This window comes from Triticum dicoccoides, chromosome 3A, assembly GCF_002162155.2.
Source record: "Triticum dicoccoides isolate Atlit2015 ecotype Zavitan chromosome 3A, WEW_v2.0, whole genome shotgun sequence".
In the NCBI taxonomy this organism is placed as follows: domain Eukaryota; kingdom Viridiplantae; phylum Streptophyta; class Magnoliopsida; order Poales; family Poaceae; genus Triticum; species Triticum dicoccoides.
The window spans coordinates 393,948,445-393,969,904 of record NC_041384.1 but is presented as its reverse complement, the minus strand read 5'-3'; the positions used below and the strand labels follow the sequence as shown (position 1 = coordinate 393,969,904).

General features: G+C 44.3%; 1 protein-coding gene across 2 annotated transcripts in view; it reads right to left on the bottom strand.

Moving 5' to 3' along the window:
* LOC119268296 overlaps positions 1–11,347 on the bottom strand; it is a 30,165-nt gene extending 18,818 nt beyond the window's left edge. The window contains exons 1-14 of one of the 2 annotated variants that reach the window (XM_037549885.1): positions 10,453–11,346; positions 9,692–9,836; positions 8,861–9,133; positions 8,574–8,741; positions 8,277–8,489; positions 7,997–8,091; positions 7,244–7,418; positions 6,720–7,123; positions 6,308–6,431; positions 5,641–5,736; positions 5,481–5,552; positions 4,437–4,574; positions 3,914–4,064; positions 3,471–3,832 (exon numbers count right to left, since the gene is read on the bottom strand). In XM_037549885.1, the coding sequence (XP_037405782.1) occupies positions 3,471–3,832; positions 3,914–4,064; positions 4,437–4,574; positions 5,481–5,552; positions 5,641–5,736; positions 6,308–6,431; positions 6,720–7,123; positions 7,244–7,418; positions 7,997–8,091; positions 8,277–8,489; positions 8,574–8,741; positions 8,861–9,133; positions 9,692–9,836; positions 10,453–11,156 (3,120 nt within the window). In that variant the 5' untranslated portion in view covers positions 11,157–11,346. Of the gene's footprint in view, positions 1–3,470; positions 4,065–4,436; positions 4,575–5,480; positions 5,553–5,640; positions 5,737–6,307; positions 6,432–6,719; positions 7,124–7,243; positions 7,419–7,996; positions 8,092–8,276; positions 8,490–8,573; positions 8,742–8,860; positions 9,134–9,691; positions 9,837–10,452 lie in introns of both variants that reach the window. The other variant, XM_037549884.1, reaches the window with a different exon arrangement.
* Between the last annotated feature and the right edge of the window lie 10,113 nt (positions 11,348–21,460).

Sequence of the window (21,460 nt, the reverse complement as noted above, 5' to 3'; positions counted from 1 at the left end):
AAACAATCCCGATACTTTGCCAATACGTTTTGGGCACGGCCCAGCCCATTTAAGAGCCCACTCAGCCCAGTAAAGAGGGTATCAAACCATTCAATGCGCTATCTCCATCCTCTCATTCATCTCTATACCAGAACAATTAATTAGGCCCAGCCCTTCTATCATCGGCCTTGTTGAACTAATTACTTTCGTCTTTGTGCCACCTCAAAGAAGACATTTGATCTTATAATGCCGGATGAAGCAAGTTACAGCATTGGTTCTTTCGTGATTCCCCCGATGACCCCCATCCATTCCCTCCCAGTTTCTTTCCTCCCTCCCAAGCTCACACCAGGCGGCGCCTCACCCAGCACCAGCGGCGGCGGCGGCTACCTGGCGACGAGCTCCTCCTCCTCACCAATGCCCCCTCCCTGCCCAGCCAAGCTCATCTCCTATTCTTTCTCCTCCGAAGATCTCATATTCATCTCCTCCAGATGGCTCCTCCTGCTGAACCTCGTGCTGTACCTGCGAATCTAAGGGCACCATTGTGGAGCCATGTCACGATTATAGAGAAATCACCTGGAGGGGAACACTAAATGGAAATGTAACTAGTGTGGTCATGTTGCTTTGAGTAGCTACTCTATTGTTTCTGCTCATTTGCTGAAGGCAGAGAGCCATGGAATCCATGCATGTACAAAGGTCACAATTGACATTCTGAATGCACTTATATACTTTATTTTTGAATTAAAAAATAGTAAAACATATCCCCGTATTGGCATTTTTTTCAAAATGGCGAATTTACGTATCCGTATCGGCCCGATACCGATACTTGTATCCGTATCGGTGCTTAGCGCGTGACTGAATAAACATGAAAAAATCAAAGATCTAAAGGTGATACAACGCAACAACCACTGCCATGTGAAGGCCTGAAGCTCCTTCGCTCCAACCATACTCCACATTATGAATGTTGCCTTGCACTGATTGGTGAGGGTCTCTACGCAGTATTAATGTTGTTGAAGAAATTCACATTGAATAGAGCTGACCATTGCCAAGCTAGACTAACGTGGGTTGCAAATATTTTACTACATAAGAGAATCTCTAAACATTCCCCTATATAGGTTAGAGGATAGATTCTGTTTTCCTCCTCTAACTGGCACCTAACCGATCCCTTATAACGGTTAGAGGAGGGTAATTTATCCGCCGTGGCCTCCCCGAGGAGTAAAGATACTCGTCCGCCCACCCGTGGAGTAAAATATTTTTGCCTCCATTCTCGCCCACCGCTCTGCCCTGCTCGGCCGCATCCACTCCAGCGCCGCCCTCCTTGCCTCCGTCGGCCACCGCCGACACCCCGCAGCACCGTCGACCTTCCGCTGATCTTTTTTTCTTTATTTTTTGTCCTTTCCATCGTCTCCGACCACGGAGACGCGCCTCCTCGTTGTCCCTAGCCCGGCGGTGCTCCTCCCGTAGTCGGAGCCGGCGAAGCCACAGTGGAGGAGGTTGTGTGCGATCTTGTCCCTGGCCTTGGCAGCGGCATCCACGGTCACGGCCACCTACCGGACACACCGGAGCTGGCCTTGACGGCGGCGGCTGCGACGGATTCACAGTCCGGCCACCGGAGGAAGCGGGGCATGAGGATGGAGCGGATGGCCCCTCCGGGTACCCCAGGCTGCTCCACCACTCGGGCGGCTCGGCGTCCACCCGGGGAGCACAAGCAGCGCGTGCGGCAGTGAGCAACAACACGATGAGGCGGGCAACGTGCGATGTGTGTGATGCGTTCGGCAGCGGACGAGGACTCATGACTCCAGCGTGGTCACCATCGTCGCCGCTCGCCGCGAAGGCGCATAACAACTGTTTGACGAAATGTATGAGCCAAATGTAAGTTTTACTAATCTAAGTTTAGGGGGGCGGTTAGAAACGACACTTTTTTAGAAGAGCAAATGTACTCCTCTAAAGAATACTCGGCCGTTTATTTCTCTAAATTATAGGGGATCGATTAGAGATGCTCTAAGCTCATAGACAAAATCCCACGAATACCTACAGGTGATAACTAATATTTATTTATTATTTGTTCAGCCATGAGGTTCCACGTTCACAGCGGCCAAAGATATATCAAAATACTAGAAGCCATGGGAACTTATTCATCCACTTATGGCTCCCCCATGCTGTAAAAAAAATCTTAAACTGCCCTAAGTAGTACGTGGACTTATGAATTTGACCACTAAATTCTTATGTATGGCCCCCCTCAATGCTTTAGATGTTTCACTGGCCCCCCTCAAATAAAATTCCTAGCTCTGTCCCTGGTTGAGACCTTGGGTGCAAATCCCCACTCTTGAAGTTAAATATAGGTAGTTCTTCCTGCCAATCCTCCCCTTTTCAATAATATGGGAATATATCTAAATAGCTAGCCCCCACTACTAGGAATTCTCTTGCTTCTTCTTAAGCCACATCACTCAAATTAATTTAGCCATTGGATGTACTAGATGAGTCCACAATAGGCATCCGATCATTAAGAGCTGTTGGACCAATCGCATGTACTAACTGCAACCTAAATAGTGTTTAATCAAAAAATTGACACATGCATGCACCTGATACTCTAGTAATATATGAAAGGAAAGTGACGCATACATGCACATTTTCTTTTGTTTTCGTCGAATTTTGAACTTATATATAGAGATATACATTTATTAGTAAAATATTGATTAAAAAATTATCTTGCTACAGGAGAAACCGTAAAGACAATACCTAGGTTAATTAGTTCAGCGCAGTTTTTATTTTATACAAACTCCCGCAGCAATGCGCGGGGCATTCGACTAGTGTAAGTGAATTATAGGGTAACTGAATTAATAAACATGTAGGTGGAGGAATCTTCTATATCTAAATAGCTAGCCTCCACTAGCCTATTTCTCTGAACATGCAAGTATGCCACCTCATCATTCAACATGCATGGAGAATGGTCCACCACAACATGCAATCATGCATAATAAAAAGCCACCTCAACATGCAAACATGCATGAGAATTTACATTCTATTATGTTATTTACATTATACAACAATCAAACACCACAAATCATATATTTTTCCCAGCTTTAGTACTCATATTATTATTCTAAATATTTGTGTTTCATACAACGAATTCTAACTGAATATATTGCAAAACGTTCCCGCAACAACGTGCGAGGTATCACCTAGTTTCTTAATAAGTACTCCCTCCGTCCCGAATTAGTTGTCTTAGATTTGTCTAGATACGAATGTATCAAGACACATTTTAGTGTTAGATACACCCGTATCTAGACAATCTAAGACAACTAATTTGGGAAGGAGGTGTTAGTTATTTGTTTTAGGTGATTACAAATACAACCAGCATTCCGTTTCCAGTTATTAGTAGTAAATGTCATTCTAAAGAGGACAATTTGCTATGGTCTTTCATGTAATTTTTGGAAGAAGTAAAAGAGAAGGACAAACGGTACATTTTTTACCCAGCGTGTGAAGGAGCTTACATCTTTTGGTCGTTCGTACACCAATGAGAAGTAGTTGAAATCATGAGTCGTGTCAGTTCCATCAACTATGTCACCAATGGTTGCAATATATATTATGAAGTTTGATAAGTATGTCGACGGCTTGGTAGATACATGACCCAAGTATCTGTTTGTAGAACCTTTGTGGTCTGAACTGCTTTCAGGAACACTTGAAGCTGTTGGGTCAGTCTTAGATGCTTGCTTCAGGATTCTAAGTCCATGACCAAGGACTGTACCTTTTTCAGATATCAAAGCATCTTTTTTTTCTGACTTGGTACCGTCTTTCGAGTAAGTTTTATCCGAATCTTCATCAACAATAGCTCTTGCAACATTGTGAAGTTTACCTGAAATAGAAAAGTTCAGAAATGCCTCTAGAACATAATCGCAACAACAATTACAGTTCAACTGAATAAAGTAGGCATTACCATTCAAGAACTGACGCTTTCCTCTGAAGGCATCATCAATCATCTGATGCAGGAGTCCAAGTGGACGTTGCTTTTGTCCAACTCTGCTAGATTCAGTTGACAAAGAGGCACTCACTTCGGTAAAGACTACTTGAAGATATGGACGACCTTCCTAGATGACACCAAAAAGTATGCATTAGGTATTAAAAAAATAACTACATAGTCAAGTCACTTTGTTAAACATGGGACAGTAGGGCATCATAATCACAGATATCTTTCTTTGGTATGATAATTAAAATCAAAGCCATAAAAATAATCAAATACTGTTTTATAAAGAAAAGGGTACGGCATTAGATTATGCTACTGAACATGTAATGAACTGAGAGAGGCCTTTGGTACATCCTCCAATGCTGAAATTGCACGTTAAGACTCGCAAACATCTTGCTCAAGTAAATAAACAAATGGTACACAAGAGGAAGAAAATCAATAATGAAAATGAACCATGCATGATTTACTGATAGGCACAAGAAAATAAAAAACTCACCAGATCTAAAATGCCACTCAGGCGCTGAAGGATGCGCTTTATCACTAATATGATAGCAACTTCTTGAATCTGATCCCAATAAGTTGGACCTATTTTTGGGGAGGTTCCTGGAAATATTTCAGATAACAAACTTGTAGCCTGTACATGAGAAGAAGAAAACGTCAGGTTATACACTTTCTTTACAAGATTGACAGTCTACACACACTATGGCACTATGCTAAAAGCAATATGGTTACCTAACTGATCTTGGCTAGCTTGTGCAACTAGAATTGACATAGATGGCATAAGATAGCATACACACTTTCTTGTAGCAAAAACAGATGCCAAATTAAACAAAACAAAACACAGAGATAGGCAAAGTACGTTCTGGTTAGTCACCAGATACCCAGGTCTGGGAATGGCGTCATGAGGCGTGGGTGGTGGGTAGCTAGGAATGTGGACCAGACGGGTAGTGTTCTTACGGGCACTAGTACAGAATGCAGGACGAGACTCAATCCGTGTTTATGACCCAATCAATCACTAAGAAATCCAAAAAATTCAAATTTGGAAGATTGCAACATAATCATACAAGGCAAAAATGAATGGAGAGCCTATCATTCCACCAAAAATAGTTACAGGAAGCTCTCCAAAAATTTATCAGTTAAAACCATCTTTTTGTTAAGGAGTATTAGTATTGGTCTAGGAGTCCTTATTAGTCTATGTTTAGTTTCCTTACACCTCAAGTCATGTGTAATATATATATGCCCCTTGGGCCTTCAATAAAGTTAAGTTGCTTTCCTAACACTTTTCACCAGAAATTGTATAACAGCAGGAGTGAAGATATACACAATGAACTACTCCCTCCGTTCACAAATATAAGATGTTCTAACTTTTTCTGAATCGGATGTATGTAGACATGTTTTAGTGAGTTTGTTCACTCATTTCAATCCGTATGTAGTCCATATTGATATATCCAAAACATCTTATATTTGTGAACGGAGGGAGTAGATACTGTACCAAAAGTGAGTGCCCGAGATGTAGAAATGCATGACAGCCAACGCTTACCTCATCGAGAAGAAATCTACACATATCCCCTGACCTAGCAGAAGTTGCAGCAACATCAATGCAAAGCAGAATCTGACAGTTCAGATTTATTGTCAGGTCAAATACTACAAATACCTATCATTAACAACATCAAATGCAGATCATGATTTAAAATCCTGACCGTAGTTAAAGGACCAAGCTGAGCACGGAATGACAAAATATCTGATTCGCGTGCAACATTTGGGTTGTCTGTGGCCCGATTTAGAGCATCCTCAACCTGGGCATAAAACACGGAAATAAGAAACATAAAGTTTGGCACAACCTTAAATATTTTGTAACATCAAACGACATTTAATTGTTCTGAAGAAAGCAAAAAAGAAGTGGGGGTACTGCACAGAACCCATTTGTCATTTTTCCTTCGATCCTGCCACAATCAAGTATTCACCTGAGGTAGATTGATAGCAGATCACAAGATTGTATATCTGCCTATCGAAAAATTCTAATATAAGTTCATTGCAAAATGGTTTGATATGCACTCTGTCCAGTCAAAGAATAAAGTGACATCCTAGAATTGCAGTCAAACATTCTCAATTCCTTTACATCTCTTTCCCTCTGCTACTTCTTCTGTGACTGGCACTTATAAGTTATAATCATAAATTTCTGCCACTACCGCACTTCCAATCATTCCCCTTCCATCTCTCCTTCCCTCTACTGAGAGAGAGGGGGGGAGAGGAAGAGCCTATATAAGTGTAAAATTCTATGTGCTACATGTGCATGGACAAAAAAGGGGACCACATCACTTCATCTCAACCAATAAAGAAACAAAAAAAAGGCAAGAAAAGGCATACCAATGCTCTTCTGTATGCACCAGCTACCCATTCGGCTAATTCAAGAGAAGCTTTATCCTCAGCAGGCAAAGAAAATCGTTGTACAGCTTCCTCTCCTATACCATAATTTGCCCTTTGCATGCACCTGTCAAAAATTCCAATGAACTTCACAACCATGTGACACACACACACACACACACACACACACACACACACACACACACAGGGAGAGAGAACTACAGAAGTTCCACAAGAAGCACAGAGAATAAACAGTGATATTTAACACCATGTGACCTCAATATAGTGAACAAATATGTGAGGTAATTATACTGGGTAATGCGCAAAGAGCCCACATTAAAGCCTGATCTTAGGATGCATAAAGTGAATAAAGTAAAATACAGCAAGAAACCAATGTACAGAACAGAAAACTCACACGTTCAACAATTTGGAAGGAGCGGCACGTAAAACGACTAATGCCTCCTTCCAACTCCATTGTCGTCCAGACAGAGGTGGGAGGCGTTGTAGAACAGATAGACGCCAATCCATGTCTTCAATGGAATGGCTGGCATGTTTGAGTCTCCACTCTAATGCTTGCCTGCCAGCAGGTGACAGACCAGTACTTGGCAACTGGTCCATATCAGGGCCTTTAAATAGGACATTATGTCGAAGTATGTCAAGCAGAAGTCCAACAAAAGATATCACCATGTTCTTCCCTTCAGATTCAGTATTACTATCACAATAATCATGATTGACAGAACACTCTGGGGGGGCAGCTTGCGGCAACTTGATAGTGTCGTCCATATGTAATAATGATAATACAATGCTGACCATGAAAATCTGCAAAGGAAAGTAGCCCAATGAAGCTCAACTGTTCAACAGACGACTTCTCTGAAGCTTTCAAGACTAGCATTCTAGCATGACTCCTCAAAATATCAATATGACAAAGCAGAGCCAAACCTTTCGTGGAGTGCTTTCGATAGCCTCCATAAAATTTTGCATCTCCTTCAAATATGACAAAGCTATGTGATAATGGTGCTCATTCCCATCACCTGCACACTTCTCCATCTCCCCTAAAGAAAGGGCAACTGACTGTAGAGCATATCGCATGTGCATCAGCTCGATGTCATGCATCCTGCCATAGGTACAAGAAGCCCACATGAAATAAACTGCTCACAAGAACAATAGTGTCAATTCATCAGTGAACAATCCCGTGAGTTTTCTTGTCTCTCTCTCCCTCTGCGTGTGTGCTTTTTTGTTGGGGGGCGGGGGTGGGGGGGGATGTTATACGGCATTTACCAAAGTAGCAGAAGGCACCTCAGGAATGCTCAGGTCAAAAACTAAAGAAGAGGAAATCTTTATGCTTGCAGGAAACATGAAGCATAATGATAGAAGTAAAGAAGATGATATTTACGATGTTAATACAGCATAGCAGTTAAAAATGTGATGTCATAAATGGTTGTGAAGGACACTTTCATATCGTCGAGTAGTGCAACACACTTCAAATCCTGAAGCTTGACTGGGGCTAGCGAGATGAGCGGCTTTAGCTGCAGGAGGTTATTTTTTTCCTGTTGAGTGTACAGTGTGTTTTTGTTCTACTTTTTCAAACTTATTATCGGTCACTCCCCTCGTGCGTGTAAGACCTTTTTTCATAACCTAATATATTTACATGCAGCACTCCTGCACTGTCTCAAAGAAAAGTTGGTTGTGAACCTTTTCGAAGCTGCAGTTGTTGAAGAAAGTGGCTGCATACCAACAAGCTCAATTGCATCTTGAAACTTTATTCCTGGGACCACGTCAAACAGCACCTGCAAGTAAAAAAATAAATCAGAAGAGCATCAAACTATCAACTAGGAAACCAAATGTTTTGCAACCAACATGGGAGACCAAAATGTACACGAGGCAATCATAGAAGGTGTGAAGGACTGATAAACATATGGCCACATGTAGAATCATAAAAAATGAGATCACAAATTCAGATAAGAGAACTCACTCTCATGGGAGTCTGAACAGCTAACCGCTCAAGTATCATGTTCTCAACAAAAGGGTCTAATGTTTCTGCATTAACAACTGAATCTTGCTCTTGTTGGGAGAACAACAATGAATTCCTCAAATTCCAAGGGTGCCCAGAATTCACACTGGAAACGAAGGATGCAAGATCCAGATGAAAGCACAACAGGTCACATAGGTACTCCTCACAGGATGTCTGCCAATAGAAAACTCGTAATCCTTCACATATTTTTGCTAACAATATCATAGAGGCAAGATGATTCAAGAGAAAAGGAAGTACCTCGTCCGTCTGTGCACGGTAATGTGAATATTCTTGTAGACGCAGAGCTTGGGATTTGCTTGTCCAGAACAACTGCATTAACTTTCTCCGCAGTTCTGTCTTACCCTTCAGAATATCCCAACCCAATACAGCAACTAATGGCTGAAGAAGGGGAAATAAAGAAACAACCTGCAGAAAGCAACTTGCCAGAAGTTAATGCGGCAGAAAACTAGCAGAATCAGTTCTGCAGTGCTCATAGCAGATCCACAAATAAATAAATGGCAGTATCCCACTGAAAACTAGCATACATTAACAGCTTCTTGAAGCTGTTCTCTCTTAATTAATGATAGAGCAGTTTCCATGATAACTTCAAGGACATGCTTTCCAGAAAGTCGAGAATAGTGGAATAGATCTTTCTTGCAGGATACTATAGCTTCGGTCAAAATGGTCCTGTCATCTGAATCAGCATCCCTCTCCAACCACAATGTTTCCAGAAACTTCTTGAAAGGAAGAGGCATCCAATGAGCATCAGAGATACTGTGGTCTTCAAATTCTTCAGAAAGAATGTCATCCAGAATGATCTGGTATCAGTAGCCAAAAAAAAAAGATATTAGCATCAGCCATCTAAAACCAAGAATGTATAATCATTCCAAAAGCTAAATACTGGCAATATGCTAGAGCATCCGCATCAGATGATCCTGGGTAGAATCTAAAGGGGAGATAGATAAGGTAGCATCAGCGCCACAAATGCGAGGGTAGAGGCTAAATTATTATTACAGAGAGAGCTGATGTGTCCATCTTAGCACCTAAATTAGGTGATAAGAGATGTGGATGTTCTTAGGTACAATGGAGAAGGAAGTAACACAGGAAGGTACAACTGGCCACCGGCATTAATTTATTGTTCAACTAAAGCACAGAATAATGATGAAGGAATAAAGCTCGGAATCTGGGATTCAGAGTGTTCAATGATCTTGAATTTCTGTGAGCTACAATAGTAAATCAAATTTCCCTTCTTGTAGATGATCACATGTCATCAACGGGTAATGGAAGTCTGATAAAAAATGAACAGGCAACCAAATTCGTGGTAACCTACTTCAATGGAAGAACCATACCAGTAAGAATGAAAATTTTGCATTTACCTGAATTAGTTGAACAAGCTGGGGACTGCTTGACTGAAGTGCTTCTCCATAAATTTTAATGATTCTATTACGCGATTCAAACCATTTTCCAAAATAATTTGATGATTTTTCCCAACCCTTTTTCACAACATCACCTAGGACAACCCTGCACAAAGAAATTATATTAAAAAATATTGAACATTTGATCATATCCAAATCTATCACCACACACTTGAACATGTTAATCTGAAATGACAAACGCAAATATGGTGATGCAACATTAAAATTTGACAACATTGCTTTGGATAACACCTGGTGGTTAGCAGTTCACTAGTCACTGTAAGAGTATATCATCTTACTTTCCTGGTCTATATTTACTGTGCCCATTGAACTATTATCATTATGAGTGATGGTAAACAAGCATGTCTAAAACTTGTAATTTGCAAATTCCAGTACCAACATAGATAACCACAAGAGTACAGGGGCTCACTGTTTTCATCGAGACATTGATATGGAATGGGACTACGAAAGATCATCCATGACATACACATGGACCTTAACTCAAGGCTGTAATTTAGCTCGAATGTTTCACGGATTCTTAATGGGCAATCACACAAATACAGATTGTACCTAAAGCTACAATCAACCGCACCATGCCAGCTTGAGATGTCCGTTAAATTCTTAGCTTGCAACTTTATCGAACATATGTCGAGATGTTCCACAGGAAATGATGACCGGATTCGTATTTGGAAATTAACAAAAGGTGCTGCAATAGAGCTTACTTATAACTGTCCTCCTCTACGCCATTCTCCAAACAGAGGAACCGTATATGCCCAGTAGCACTTTCGACGTCACCAGCCATGACAAGCGCCTTCATGGCATCCAAGTGGGCGAGCTGCACGCTACGTCGCAACCACAGGAGCACATTTACACCAAAACCCGAGTCCAGTCCGATCTGCCTCGAAACGCCCGCACACAGGGCGTCAAACAGCTCGGCATTGTCGAGGACGACCCCCCACAACCCCCTCAGATCCTCCTCGGTGACCGGGACCTCCTCGACAGGTTCCCCATAGCCGTCGACCTCGCGTTTCAGCCTCGCCACCCCCAAATCCAGCAGCTTCACGAGCGTTCCCCGAGCATCGACGCCGGTGGCAGGGTCATCAGCTATGGGCTGGAGAAGAATGAGAAACTCAGCCTTGAGGCGGAGCGACTCGGGGTTGGGAGTGGAAGGGAGGGCAGCGAGCTCAAGCGCGACGAGCCAGGCGAGGTGGGAGGAGGAGGGGCAGGCGGGCAGCGCCGACCAGAGCACGCCAGGGACGCGGCCCCCCGAGGCGACCACCGCGCGGAGGAAGTCTGCAGCGAGATCGGGATCGCTGCGGCGGCGGAGGCTGAGTAGAGCCGCGCGCATGGGCTCGAATTGAGCGAGGAAGAGGTGGTTCGCGGCCACGCGGGCGAGGAGGCCGGCCTCCCGCTCCGACGCTGCCATGGCGAATTTTGGGTGCGGGTTCGGGGAGTAGGAATCACGAGGTGGCGATGAGCATGGTGCTGCGGGCGGGAACTGGAGCGCGGTGCGGGCGAGAGCGGAGAGTTCTGTTTGGAGAAGGGTTTGCTGATGTCTCGCGGTTTGGGGGAGGACGGAGGAAGGAGAAGACGAAGACAAACAACGTAAGGGGAAAATAAAGCCTGGATTATTCACTCACCCCCGTTCGGACTAGACGCTGGATGAACGGATGGATGCGAGTGGAACTGATATTTTTAGAGTATCTACACCCGGACTAAACAAATCAGATGATCGATTCGAGCAACTCCAACGCGCCAACGTTTATAGGGACGAAACGTTTTTTCCCTCACGATGACTAGCGATTGCAAGGCGATCTAGGGCTTGACCACGGCAGTGGCCGCCTGTCCAACCTCTTCCTCGTGGGGGTCATGGGCCTCTCTTGACCGAAACTGCGAGCTTGATGTCCTGATGAGAGAAGAAGAGTAGGTTTCAGCCTGGTCGTTGTTTTTGTGGTCTGCTACCTGGCGGCTTTGAAGTTCAGTCGCCTACACAGTTTCTCTTCCCGGCGCGCGTCTCGCGAAGCTAGTAGTCTGTCCCGGCATAACTCCTTTGCCCAGCTAGGTGTTGTGATCGGTTTTTGTCCTTCCGTATCATTCCGATTACAGTAGGTTTTCTTGTGTTTGTTCATCTACTGAATCAACTAGTTCGAGAGTAGATCGGACGCTATGAAAATTCTAAGCTATAATTGGCGCGACCTTTCCGGGGCGGCGACAGCCCGGGCTCTGCTCAATATTCAGAAGAAAAGTGGTCCGGATGTGTTGTTCCTATCCAATACGCATCTTGATGAGTGGCTGGCAAAATGCCTGCGTCGTCGTCTCAAAATGGATTTGAAAGAGGTGGTGCGCAGTTGTAACGCCCTCGATGCGGCTATATCTCCTACGTGTCGAAGCACGACTTAGAGGCATAACCGCATTGAAATCAATGTCGCAAGTGAGGTAATCTTCACACAACCCATGTAATACATAAGGGAAAAAGATACATAGTTGGCTTACAATCGCCACTTCACACAATTACATGAATAAAGCATTACATCAACCAGATACAATCAAGGTCCGACTACGGAACCCAAAATAAAAGAAGACTACCCCAAATGCTACACAGATCCCCGATCGTCCCGACTGGGCTCCACTACTGATCAACTAGAACGAAACAACACAAAGGACAAGATCTTCATCGAACTCCTCCTTGAGCTTGGTTGCGTCACCTGCTCGGGAACATCGGCACCTGCAAACTGGTTTTGAAAGTATCTGTGAGTCACGGGGACTCAGCAATCTCACACCCTCGCGATCAAGACTATTTAAGCTTATAGATAAGGCAAGGTATATATGTGGAGCTGCTGCAAGCGACTAACATATATGGTGGCTAACATACGCAAAAGAGAGCGAGAAGAGAAGGCAAAGCACGTTGGAGAAATCTATGATCAAGAAGTGATCCTAAAACAACCTACGTCAAGCATAACTCCAACACCGTGTTCACTTCCCAGACTCTGCCGGAAAGGGACCATCACGGTTAAACACGCGGTTGATGCATTTTAATTAAGGTCAACTTCAGGTTTTCTACAACCGGACGTTAACAAATTCTCATCTGCCCATAACCGCGGGCACGGCTTTCGAAAGTTCAAATCCCTGCAGGGGTGTTCCAATTTAGCCCATAACAAGCTCTCACGGTCAACGAAGGATATTCCTTCTAGCGGGAAGACCCGATCAGACTCGATATACCGGTTACAAGACATTTCGACAAGGTAAAACTAAACCAGTAACACCGCCCGAATGTGCCAACAAATCCCGATAGGAGCTGCACATATCTCTTTCTCAGGGCACACTCAGATTGTCCAAGGTACGGGTAGGCCAGCCCAGGGTTGCCCCTGGTGGCCACCGACAGCTGACAGGTTGGACCAACACTCAGAGGAGCACTGGCCCGGGGGGGTAAAATAATGATGACCCTCAGGAGCGCGACTCCCAAGGAAAAAAGAAAAAGGCTAGGTGGAGAATGGTAAAACCAATGTTGGGCATTGCTGGAAGAGTTTTATTCAAGGCGAACTGTTAAGGGGTTCCCATTATACCCAACCGCGTAAGGAACGCAAAATCCGGGAACATAACACCGATATGACGGAAACTAGGGCGGCAAGAGTGGAACAAAACACCAGGCATAAGGCCGAGCCTTCCACCCTTTACCAAGTATATAGATGCATTAATTAAATAAGATATATTGTGATATCCCAACAAGTGAACATGTTCCAACAAGGAACAACATCTCCATATTCCAACAAGGAACAAACTTCAATCTTCACCTGCAACTAACAACGCTATAAGAGGGGCTGTGCAAAGCAGTAACATAGCCAATCAACGGTTTGCTAGGACAAGGTGGGTTAGAAGCTTGATTCAACAATATGGGAGGCATGATAAGGAAGTGGTAGGTATCGCAGCATAGGCATAGCAAAAGAGCGAGCAACTAGCAAGCAAAGATAGAAGTGATTTCGAGGGTATGGTCATCTTGCGTGAGATCCCGCAAGAAAGAAGAACGAGTCCATGAAGAAGACAAACGGACGTAGTCGAACAGATCCTCACAACACGACGTTATCGGAACTAACCCGAAGAAGCAACACCGAAAAGAAGCAAACAACATAGTAAACAACCACCACATAAGCATGGCACGATGCGCAAACAAATATGATGCATGTCCGGTTTAAATATGCATGTCATGGCAAAGGGCACAAACAAAACTACAAGTTAAGTGGAGCTCAATATGCAACAAGTTGCATATTGACGGAACACCACATCAATTATTTAGTTCACTCTCGGTTAGGTACTCAACAATATTAAATGTTGGTTAACATGGCAAGAGGTGAAGCATAACAAAACTACACCATTTAAACAATTTAAATGGGGCCGGATATAACAAACAACAAATTCGGTAAATCCCCATATGCATTAGCAATTTAATGCAACAACAATTTTAAGCATTTTAATTGTTGTTATCCTGATGCAGATGACATGTGCAAGTTTATGCAATTCTTATGAATATGTTGATATGATCATATTAAGAAGCATTTGTCATCGTGGCGGAAAAGAAAAGGGGTGCCACGACACGATAACAATAACGGTTCCACGACAACGTTCCGGTTCCTCGATTGAGATACCGATGCAAAGGAGAAGTGTGCGGATGCATGCAAAAGATGGTGGGGCGCCCCCGGATACCGGGTGTCCCACGAGTTGGCGACAAGGAAACGAGTGCCAAAACGGACACGGTGCAAACACGAGCATCTCAAACATCACACATGCATTAGTTCACGGGCGGTCGTCTCGGCTGTTATACCTTCGGAGCGTGCAAAGGGGACGGTTCTCGTTCGTAGAGGGAAGTAGGCATTCTCGCGACGGCGGTAGTGGAAGTAGTCGATCTCGCATGCTCTAGGGTCGACGGTAGAGGTTCTCGCGATCTCGGCGACGGTAGTGGTACATGTTTATCGGTAGTCGAAAAATGACGATCCGAAGAGGGTACTTGGCAACATGCACGTCGTCGTTAGTTGTACACAAACATAGTCGGACTTGACGGGTTCGAAGTCTCCGGGCGTAGTGGTACATGTTCGTTTTTCGGACAGGTACTTGGCGTTCTTCGGTCATAGGTACTTGACGTTTTGCTACCCGGGTCTTCGGCGATGGTCGTTGTACACCTGACGTTGGGGTACTTGTCGGTCCATGAAGTCGATCTCAGAGGTCTTGTCGGATCCACAGCGACGGTTGTTGTTCACTCGACGGCCTTCGGCAACGGTAGTCGTACATGGTTTGTAGAGGTACTTGACGTCTTCGGACTTATCGGTCTCGATTCTTGCGACGGTAGATGAACTTGACGTATCCGAGGGTACTTGACGAATGTCGTGGTACTTGTCGGTCCGGGTCTTCGTATTTGGGGCTTGGGATTGCTTCCAGGGTTCCATGCATCCACGGCAACATATCGCGGGTGAAAAGAGGCATTGACTTGGCGCGATTCTGGCCAAGGTCTCGGCAGCTTGTGTAGGAGCTCGATGGAATGGCCGAGCTTGGCTCGTACGACGCATAAGCGGACGCTCAGGAGGAGAGCAAGCCGCAGGTGTGACAGGGACGAGACGGATCTGGGCAACAGGCACGATGGCGCTGGGAACTAGGCGGATGCAAGCAGGTCCGGACGGCGTCAGCAGCAGAGTTGGCCGGAGAGAGAGCCTCGTGCAAGAGTTCGTCGGCATGGGGAGGAGGCTGGCGGAGAACGGCGAGGTGAAGACACAGGAAGGCGGGGCCGCGGGCATCCATGGCGGTCTCCTGCCTCGTGGTCACCGGCGGCGGCGCCGGTACTCAAACGACGAGGCGAGGTGAAGGAGCACGGGGAGGCGGCTCCATGGTCTTGTTATTTGACGAACCGGCCGGAGTTGAGGCAGAGGAGCAGCGGGGCGAAGGAGAGGCCGCTGGTGAAGGTCGGGGCCGGAGCTCCTGCTAGCAGCGAGGTCGAGGCGGGTTGGTGCTCTGCGAGGAGAAGCAAGAGGAGAGGCAGCGCGGGAGGCAGGCACTCCGGCGTGGACGAGCGCTGGTCGGAGAGAGAGGGGGCGCTGGGAGGACGGTGCTGTTGGGGAGGAAGGCGAGGCGACGGAACAGGCGAGCGGTGCAGCGCGAGGAAGGAGAGGTGAGGAGCGGGCGCCATGGCCCGAGAGAGAGGTAGCAGGGGAGAGGAGAGCAGCGCGCGTGGGGAGGAGATGGGATCGGGATCCCTGGTGCGATGCGTGTTTGTGGCGGCATAGGGAGAACGAGGGAGAAGGAGATGGGATCGGGCGATGCTCTCTGGCGGCGCGAGCAGGGAGACGAGAGGAGAGAGGAGTCGGGCTCCCTGGTGCTAGGTTAAAGAAGAGGTGGGCCGGTCTAGTGGGCTGCAGATGGGCCAGCCAGCTGGGCTCTTTCTCTCTCCCTCATATATCTTCTCTTATCTCCCCAAATCAGGAAAAAAAATCAAAGAAAAGGAGAATAAAGGAAGTGTTAGGGATAGAATTTGCGCGGGGGGTTAATTTCCCCGGACTCATAAAAATGAGCTTGTTCCGAGAAAATAGGAAAGAGCACACGTGTGAAGTTTGAATTCGAACTCATTTGAATTTAATTCAAATGAGTATGAGAAGGAAGTCGGTATTCGATAGGTCCAAAAATGTTGGGAATTTAGGTAGAGCTCCGGAAACTGACGAAAGAAATAACAAGACAAGTTTGGGGACCAAACTTGAAGCAGAAAAGGGCATGTGATAAATTGCAAGTGTGTTATAGGTGATTCCGAAAATGGAATATTTAATATAGCTCCCTAATATCAGGAGGATATGTTATAAAGAGAATCACCATGTGAATTCCCTCGGTTTAAATGGATCGAAGATCCATACGGTTTATTTAGTTGAGTTAAGAAAAAGAAATGACATGATGGCATGATGACATGATGCAATGCACATGATGCAATGACGAATGCAATGAACCAAACAAAACAGACGACAAAACCCGGAAACCACGGAAGGCATCTGAAGCTCCGGTCTTGGGGCGTCACAACACTCCACCACTACGAAAGGATCTCATCCCGAGATCTAGAATGGCACCGGAGGGACAACGGAAGAGAAAGGTAAAACTAAGTTGCTTCTTTGACAAACGAGTGAGACCAAAGAACCTTGAAAGGTTAAGCCATTTTCGAGAATAGAATAAACGGAGATGAACGAAGTTGAAGACACTCCGTTAAAAAAAGGAACAAGGAAGAACAAATTCGAACAACACTCCGGTTGGAAATGGAGGTACAGAATATGAGCTTTGCAAAATGAAAGCACTTGGATGAGACTCCGGTTAGAAGAGGAATAGTAGAGACAACACTCCGGTTAAAACAAGATAGAGAAGGAATAAGACTGGTATAATTTGGACAACACTTCGACTGAGAAGGGATGCAAAATTTGATAAGATGAGAGAGCTCGAAAGAAAACACGACACTCCGGTTGAATGGATAAGCAAAGAAAAGAACACTATCATGACAAAACAAGAAGATGGGTAGAAGAGAGCAACATCACAATGCCTCCGGAACGAAAGAATAGAAGATAGGTAATTGAGAGAAAAAAATGGAGAAGAAAATGCCAAGTTCTGTCACAAAAGAGCTTGACAAGGCATCTTTTAGGAGAAGGGTCAAACAGAATTGTTGGAAAACCAACAGCAAAAAGAGTAAGCTGGTAGTGGGCTTAGGAAAAAAAACTTCTCAAAACTATGAGGTGAAACTCTGCCACTAACGGAATAATAGATTGACTTGATATCAAGAAGGAGACGATAAACTTACTCACCGGAAGGATAAAAGAACTTGGGTTAATTATAAGCACCATAATAGCAACAATCCTTAGGGGAAGCTTTAGGTGAAATATAACCCAAGATAAATCCAACGAAGAGGTTGATGGATTTAAAATATCTCACTCTTAACAACATGTGAATCATGAAGCATGAACTCAAATTATCAAGAATGACATAATACCACCTCCAATGATATGGAAGAAAGAATTGCACTCCGGATTGCAAGATGAAGAAACTTAAGCTCCTTAGAAAAGAATCTTGATGAACGCTTCGAGAAGGAAATAAATCCTTGATGAACCATCATGTAGAACCTCCATGAAGAACTCCGGTAACAAAAGGATAACGAAAAGAAAGAGAAGTTGGAAACACAAGGTGAAACCTTGTAATGATTTAGATGGATCTCCGTGGTGATATAATTGCGAGAGGTAGGAACTCCGGGAAAAAGATAAGATGAACAATTGAGATCAAGATGAACCTCCGGAATAGGGAATTGAGTTCACTCAATGAAACAAGAATAAGAATTAAATTATGCTTATCCTTCATCAATTAAATTGATGAAAAACAACAGATTTGGCATATTACTTATTCTCATAGAAAAGATTAAGAGAGATATAACATAAGCTTGAGAATGTCTTCCACGAACCACCGTTAGGATTTGGAAGAACGAATGAATTGATACGATGAACGAAGGAAGACAAAATCTTGGAAGAACCACCGTAAGAATTGAGAATGAACGAAAATACATGAGAGAGTTTAGATACAATAGAACAAAGAGATCATGAACTGATTAGAGAATATACTTGAATGATGCACCGGTTAGATTTGGAGAATGAGAGCTGAAAGCTGGAATGAATAATCCTGAATTGATGGCCTTCAGATAAACAAACTGAAAAGACTCCTGAATTACTCCGGATGGGTGAAAAGAATTCTCATAATCAAAACAATTATGAGGGGATGGCAACAAGCTAGAATCATGAATCTTGAAGAGAATGGAGCAGGATTGAGATAAAATCTTCTTCGGTCTTTAAATTTTGAATTACGACGAGAAATACCACCATGAATTGTTTAGACACTCCGGAAGAATCAAAACAAAGAGGTTGAGCCAATGATGAAAAGAATTTGAAAGATCTTGGAGAAACCCTCTGACTGATGAAAATTCATTCTTACGTCACACTTCGAAAAGAAATTTGGATAGCTCCAGAAAAATATGAAGAGTCAGGTAAGATCCTGGAAAAAGACATGTGGGTTAGGGCCCACTGAAAAGATACACCGTTGAAAAGATTACTTGAAAAGGAGAATGCACCGGTTGAATTAAATGGTTTGAATGAGAGAACATCCTCGAAAGATCTTGAACGAATGCAGAGTGGAAACATGAATCTTCGAGATATCTTGAGCACTCCGGAACAATTGAATAGCGAGAAATGACTGAATATGAGGTGCACCGGCATGAGAAGGTATTTGCAACGAGGAAAGGATATAATTGGCAAAGCTTGAATTTAATTCATCAGATAAAAGAGAACGAAGAATGATGAACTAGAAGCTCCGTTAGCATCTTCCTGAGAATCACCGGATAAGAACATTGATGGAAAAGAATGGAGATACTTCATATGAATAAAAGGATACTTGATTAAGAATTCTGAGTCCTTGAAGAAAACAAGGGAGGGTGGGTGGGAAAAACAAAGGCAACTTGGAACGGATGAAACAAACAACGTTGAGAGGACTTGAGTTGATCTTGCGGATGTTGAAAAAGATCGGATCCACTTGAAGAGACACACACTGGTTGAAAAGGATTGGCATGACAATCTTGATTATCATGAAGGATTAGTATTCACATAGAACCATGAGAACACCACTTAGATAAGGGATGGAATCAACATTTGACTTTGAAGCAACTCGAATACCACAACTCAAAACAAAACAAAGGATTGGCTTGCAGAATAAGCCGGAACAAACATATGATAGATATTTCGTCCGAAGTTTTCATGGTGGGGCCTACACGGGCTCGATCGTACAGCACCATCATGTACAAGGCAGTGCACATGACATACGAAGCATCCCCGAGTCGGCATAGCCAAGGACTCTTTAAGACACAACGAGACCACTGTAAAACCAACTGTGGATAGGCGGACCACTAAACGTCGAACCCCAATTTCATATCATACATCTGTCGGAAAGATATCCTAAGAGCTACTTGAATTCCCACTTATAAACTCCCGAAACTTTCCGGTTATGCAATCAGGTGTTGGGGATACAGGGGAAGCATAATATCTCACCCAAAACTAGCAAATCCTACATCTAGCTGTATCCATCCTTCAACACATAACCAAGAAACCTTCGGAAATCGTCTACCTCAACCTTCGAAAAGTATCCGTTATACGAGTTATGGCAATACTCCCGAACTCCCGCCCCAGTACTGGGTGGCGTCGAGGTTATCTCACCAACAACTGCATAAAAGAGATTTTCGATGTCGGCGAAACTAAACTCAGGTATTCCAGAACTGCAACGATAAAATTGTGACGACAACACCTCAGAGCTCAACTCCCCGGGACACTGCCACAACCCCTAAATGTCAGGAGGCACCAAGAACAATGTTCTCGTCACAAATCGATCGGAACGATTCCAAGATACCCGCGTGATCCTAAATTTTTTTAGTGAAATTTGAGAAGAGAAGAGTCAAAACTCTACGTCAGGATGCCTTACCAGAGCGATGAAGGGACTGGGGAGTAAAAATAATTTCTAAACTCTCCGATATATATAATCCTAAATGACTCAAAACATTTTTCTAGACTCAATAACGCCAGCTAATTCGATCAAGCAGTGGGGGCTCCTAAGGTCGGGGAAGGCTCTGATTACCAACTTGTAACGCCCTCGATGCGGCTATATCTCCTACGTGTCGAAGCACGACTTAAAGGCATAACCGCATTGAAAGCAATGTCGCAAGTGAGGTAACCTTCACACAACCCATGTAATACATAAGGGAAAAAGATACATAGTTGGCTTACAATCGCCACTTCACACAATTACATGAATAAAGCATTACATCAACCAGATACAATCAAGGTCCGACTACGGAACCCAAAATAAAAGAAGACTACCCCAAATGCTACACAGATACCCGATCGTCCCGACTGGGCTCCACTACTGATCAACTAGAACGAAACAACACAAAGGATAAGATCTTCATCGAACTCCTCCTTGAGTTTGGTTGCGTCACCTGCTCGGGAACATCGGCACCTGCAAACTGGTTTTGGAAGTATTTGTGAGTCACGGGGACTCAGCAATCTCACACCCTCGCGATCAAGACTATTTAAGCTTATAGGTAAGGCAAGGTATATATGTGGAGCTGCTGCAAGCGACTAGCATATATGGTGGCTAACATACGCAAAAGAGAGCGAGAAGAGAAGGCAAAGCACGTTGGAGAAATCTATGATCAAGAAGTGATCCTAAAACAACCTACGTCAAGCATAACTCCAACACCGTGTTCACTTCCCAGACTCTGCCGGAAAGGGACCATCACGGTTAAACACGCGGTTGATGCATTTTAATTAAGGTCAACTTCAGGTTTTCTACAACCGGACGTTAACAAATTCCCATCTGTCCATAACCGCGGGCACGGCTTTCAAAAGTTCAAATCCCTGCAGGGGTGTCCCAACTTAGCCCATAACAAGCTCTCACGGTCAACGAAGGATATTCCTTCTAGTGGGAAGACCCGATCAGACTCGGAATCCCGGCTACAAGACATTTCGACAAGGTAAAACTAAACCAGTAACACCGCCCGAATGTGCCGACAAATCCCGATAGGAGCTGCACATATCTCTTTCTCAGGGCACACTCAGATTGTCCAAGGTACGGGTAGGACAGCCCAGAGTTACCCTTGGTGGCCACCGGCAGCTGACAGGTTGGACCAACACTCAG